The following is a 3,565-nucleotide window of genomic DNA, read 5'->3' as shown; positions in this document are numbered from 1 at the left end:
GACAATTATAGATCAGCATTTGTTTTCACCTCAGGGAACCATAGAACCCTGGACAAAATTGATCGCCCGTCCCGTCTCCCCGGGGGGACTTAATAACATATAAATTCATGAAAGAAGACCTATTTGCAGTATTGACGAATACACTATGCATTTACAACGTAATGTTAGGTCTGGGGAAGGGGGAGGCTCACTGGTGTAATTAATCTAGAAAGGAGAAAGGGAGGATAAACTTAGACTGATGGTGTGTGAGAGATAGAGAGAGAGAGAGAAAGCACACTTGTTTGACAGGAGTGAGTCAGAAGTCAGAAGAGAGAAAAAACTCTCTGACACTTTTTTCTGTCTCTTTCTGACGTCACATGTGTCGAGAGGCAGTTTCAAAAGTGTCATGTGATGAAGTATAAATTAAGCTTAAGCCTGCATCTCCTCTCCATCTCCTCTACCCCAGCTGTCCTAACCTGATAGTAGTGTAGGCCAGACAGACACCTCCTCTCCCTCCATCCCTTCTTCATACCTCCATCCATGCCTCCTGGCTCCCCGGCCTTTGCCCTAATGGGCTAGCCCAGTGGTAAGCGGGCCAGGCAGAGATCTCTCCCAGGTGTCCGGGGACGTGCGGTGGGGAGACTCCTGCTGTTTGTCATGGGTCATCGACTGTTCCTAATGACACCGCAGACACAGGGGAGCGCATCAAGCGGAGCCACACTCCACTGCAGTTTCTGCTCACTGAATTCTCAAGGCTTTATTTTTACTCATGATGGAAACAGGATGTCCAGCATGGCTTTGGGGAGGGGCGTATCTCGGGGAAATGCTCTGTGGGGCCTTGTGTCGCCGTGTCTGCATCAGACTTGTGCAGGGTTCGAGTTATGTGGGGGCCAATGGGGGCTGAGCTCCCATAAGGAGAGTCGGAGACCCCATGAACACATACACCTGTAGGGGTCCCTATATGTAGCAATGATTATTTTAATTCAAATGATGCCATTTTCAATTAGTATTATTTATGTTAATGAGATAAATACACTAAAAGAAACATGTTCTTTCAGCACTTGGACAGCGCCATTTGGTGTGTGGGGTCAGGGTGCGAAAAGGCTGCTGTGTGTGTGTGTGTGTGTGTGTGTGTGTGTGTGGGTGTGTGTGTGTGTGTGTGTGTGTGTGTGTGTGTGTGTGTGTGTGTGTGTGTGTGTGTGTGTGTGTGTGTGTGTGTGTGTGTGTGTGTGTGTGTGTGTGTGTGTGTGTGTGTGTGTGTGTGTGTGTGCGTGCGTGCATGTGTGTGCGTGCGTGCGTATGTCCGGTGCACTCATTGGGCTTAAGAAGACCTTTCGGTCTATCTCCCTCCTCACAGATGCATCTTTTGTTCTGTTCTTTTGTTTACTGTAGTTTGTGTTGTCTCATTATTTTCCCTTATTGTTTTAACTTTTACTTTGTCATCTGACTCCCCATATGTTACAACCCTGGACAAAGAAGAGAGTCGTGCATCAAAGTACAAGTAATTTATTAACTAAAACTAAGGGGTAAACACAACAGGGCCAGGAGAGTGGGAGGGTCGGCACACACCTTTTCGAATCTTGCCCCTGACAAATACCCCATATTACACAAAAAGACTAAAACCAACACTGAAACTAATAAAAACTAACCTAAAACGAAGCAATTATATTTAAGCAATATAGCATGAGAGCAAGTGTGTTGTGGCGAATATATCCCGCTGATAAGGTGTTATCGATAACAGCTTATCAGCGGGATATATTCCACAACACCACGCAGCTCGAGTGCTATATTGCTTTTATAAAACGGTTTCCAAGTATAATAATATAATAATAATAATACTATAAGTCCGACTGGCATGGTATTCTGATAGAGTCAGTTGAAACACTACTGTAAGGCGGGACCGCAAGAACGTGCGGGTGATTTGATTGGATCGTTCTGGAGACTGAAGTTGACATTGGCCAATCCTGGCGCTTGCTGAGAAGCTGAGAGCTTTCTGGAAAGCCGACAGGCAGCTCGAGCGCAGCGCTGCATCCTCAGCGCTTGCTGAGAAGCTGAGTGCTTTCTGCAAAGCCCGACACCAACTAACGTTACAGGGTTAAATGCGGGGTTAAATGCGGGGTTAACAGCCTTTTTTTGCAAAGAAGACATTAGCCCGCATCTATTCTTGTACAAAACATAATTTTCTGCGAAGTATTAGTAAAGTTATAAGCGAAGATCGATTCACAAGGATCTCACAGCTGTCTCCGCCATTTGTTTTTTTTGAGGTAACCAAAGGCTTTTAGTAAGAGAGTTGCCATGGCAACCAATTGGAGTGGGTTATTGGAATTACTGTATACAATGGCTGTGAACCAATCAGATTGCTTGATTTGAGAGAGCCGTTTTATAAATATATATATATATATATATATATATATTCATTGTCTTTTCAAAAATATATAAAGCAAACAAAACTAGCAAACCTGATTTAACAACAAATTAAAACTAAACTGAAATTGAAAACAAAAAGGCAAAATGAAATAAAAGTTGTTGTTTTTTAACTATAATAACCTTGCATGAAACATCACATGATAAAAAAATGCTTTCAATCCATTTGGATGAACTAAAAAAATGCATGGCCGTCAAGCTCAAAACAAAGTTATATTTCTCCGTTCCTGAACAGTTGACATGTTGGAGATATGAGGGTTTCATCCAGCAATGACAAAATGCTAAATATTGAGTTAAATGATCACGTGTCTAAAAGAGAACTTCACCGAAAAACAAAGCTGATTTATTTTGCAAACCATCTCACACAAAAAATGTAAACAGTTTTGCAGGCATTAATTTAGTTTGACAGTTATTGAGAGATGATTTGAGTTGAGTTGTGGACCAGTGATGTCATTTGTGTATGAATGACGTCACTGGTCCACAACTTAACTCCGATCAACTCTCAATAACTGTCAAACTAAACAAAGGACTGGAAAACTGTTTACAGTTTTTTTTATGTGTGAGATCATGTGCAAAATAAATCAACGTTGTTTTTCGGTCTCTTTCAGCACCGTTGAATTTGTCCTCTTCACACTGGGGCTGATTGGCTTGTGATCTTCCTCCACAGGCTTTGTGAGCTTTGACAACCCTGCCAGTGCACAGGCAGCTATCCAGGCCATGAATGGCTTTCAGATCGGGATGAAGAGGTTGAAAGTCCAGTTAAAGAGACCGAAGGATGCCAGCCGCCCTTACTGACACAGCCTACCTTCAGTATTCACCGCAACAGCACAGGTAAGCCCACACCTTTTGAAAATAGCCGCACCATGGCAATGCACCATCTCTATTTCTGAGTCTGGACCATGCTCAACATCGTTTGTGTTGAAGCTGGTGCTTTGACTCTGGTTTAAAGGCTATGCTAGTGGCAGCTGATTTGCCCCGGCCACGTTGATTCCTTTTGCCAAACCCTGTCCTCCCTTATTCCCAGGATGGCCTGAATAAAAGCTAATATTTTTACTTTGCTCGATCCAGTCATAGTTCAACAGCTCAAATGCTTTAAAATTGTGCAGTGCTTTAATATCTGCAGATACTGTAGTCTGTGTGGAAACTGTAGGGGCTAAGGGTC

The 3,565-nt window shown here is 43.1% G+C and overlaps 1 protein-coding gene across 1 annotated transcript in view; it reads left to right on the top strand.

Moving 5' to 3' along the window:
- The window catches only part of LOC310786057 (CUGBP Elav-like family member 5), a gene marked incomplete at both ends in the record, with an annotated part of 31,113 nt that extends 27,915 nt beyond the window's left edge, over positions 1–3,198 (top strand). Inside the window, one exon of the mRNA XM_083647240.1 lies at positions 3,071–3,198. Coding sequence (XP_083503366.1) covers positions 3,071–3,198 — 128 coding nt within the window. The remainder of the gene's footprint in view (positions 1–3,070) is intronic.
- Positions 3,199–3,565: the final 367 nt, after the last annotated feature.

Source organism: Poromitra crassiceps, assembly GCF_964638095.1.
Source record: "Poromitra crassiceps genome assembly, chromosome: 12".
NCBI lineage: Eukaryota > Metazoa > Chordata > Actinopteri > Beryciformes > Melamphaidae > Poromitra > Poromitra crassiceps.
This window is presented reverse-complemented; position numbering and strand designations above follow the sequence as displayed.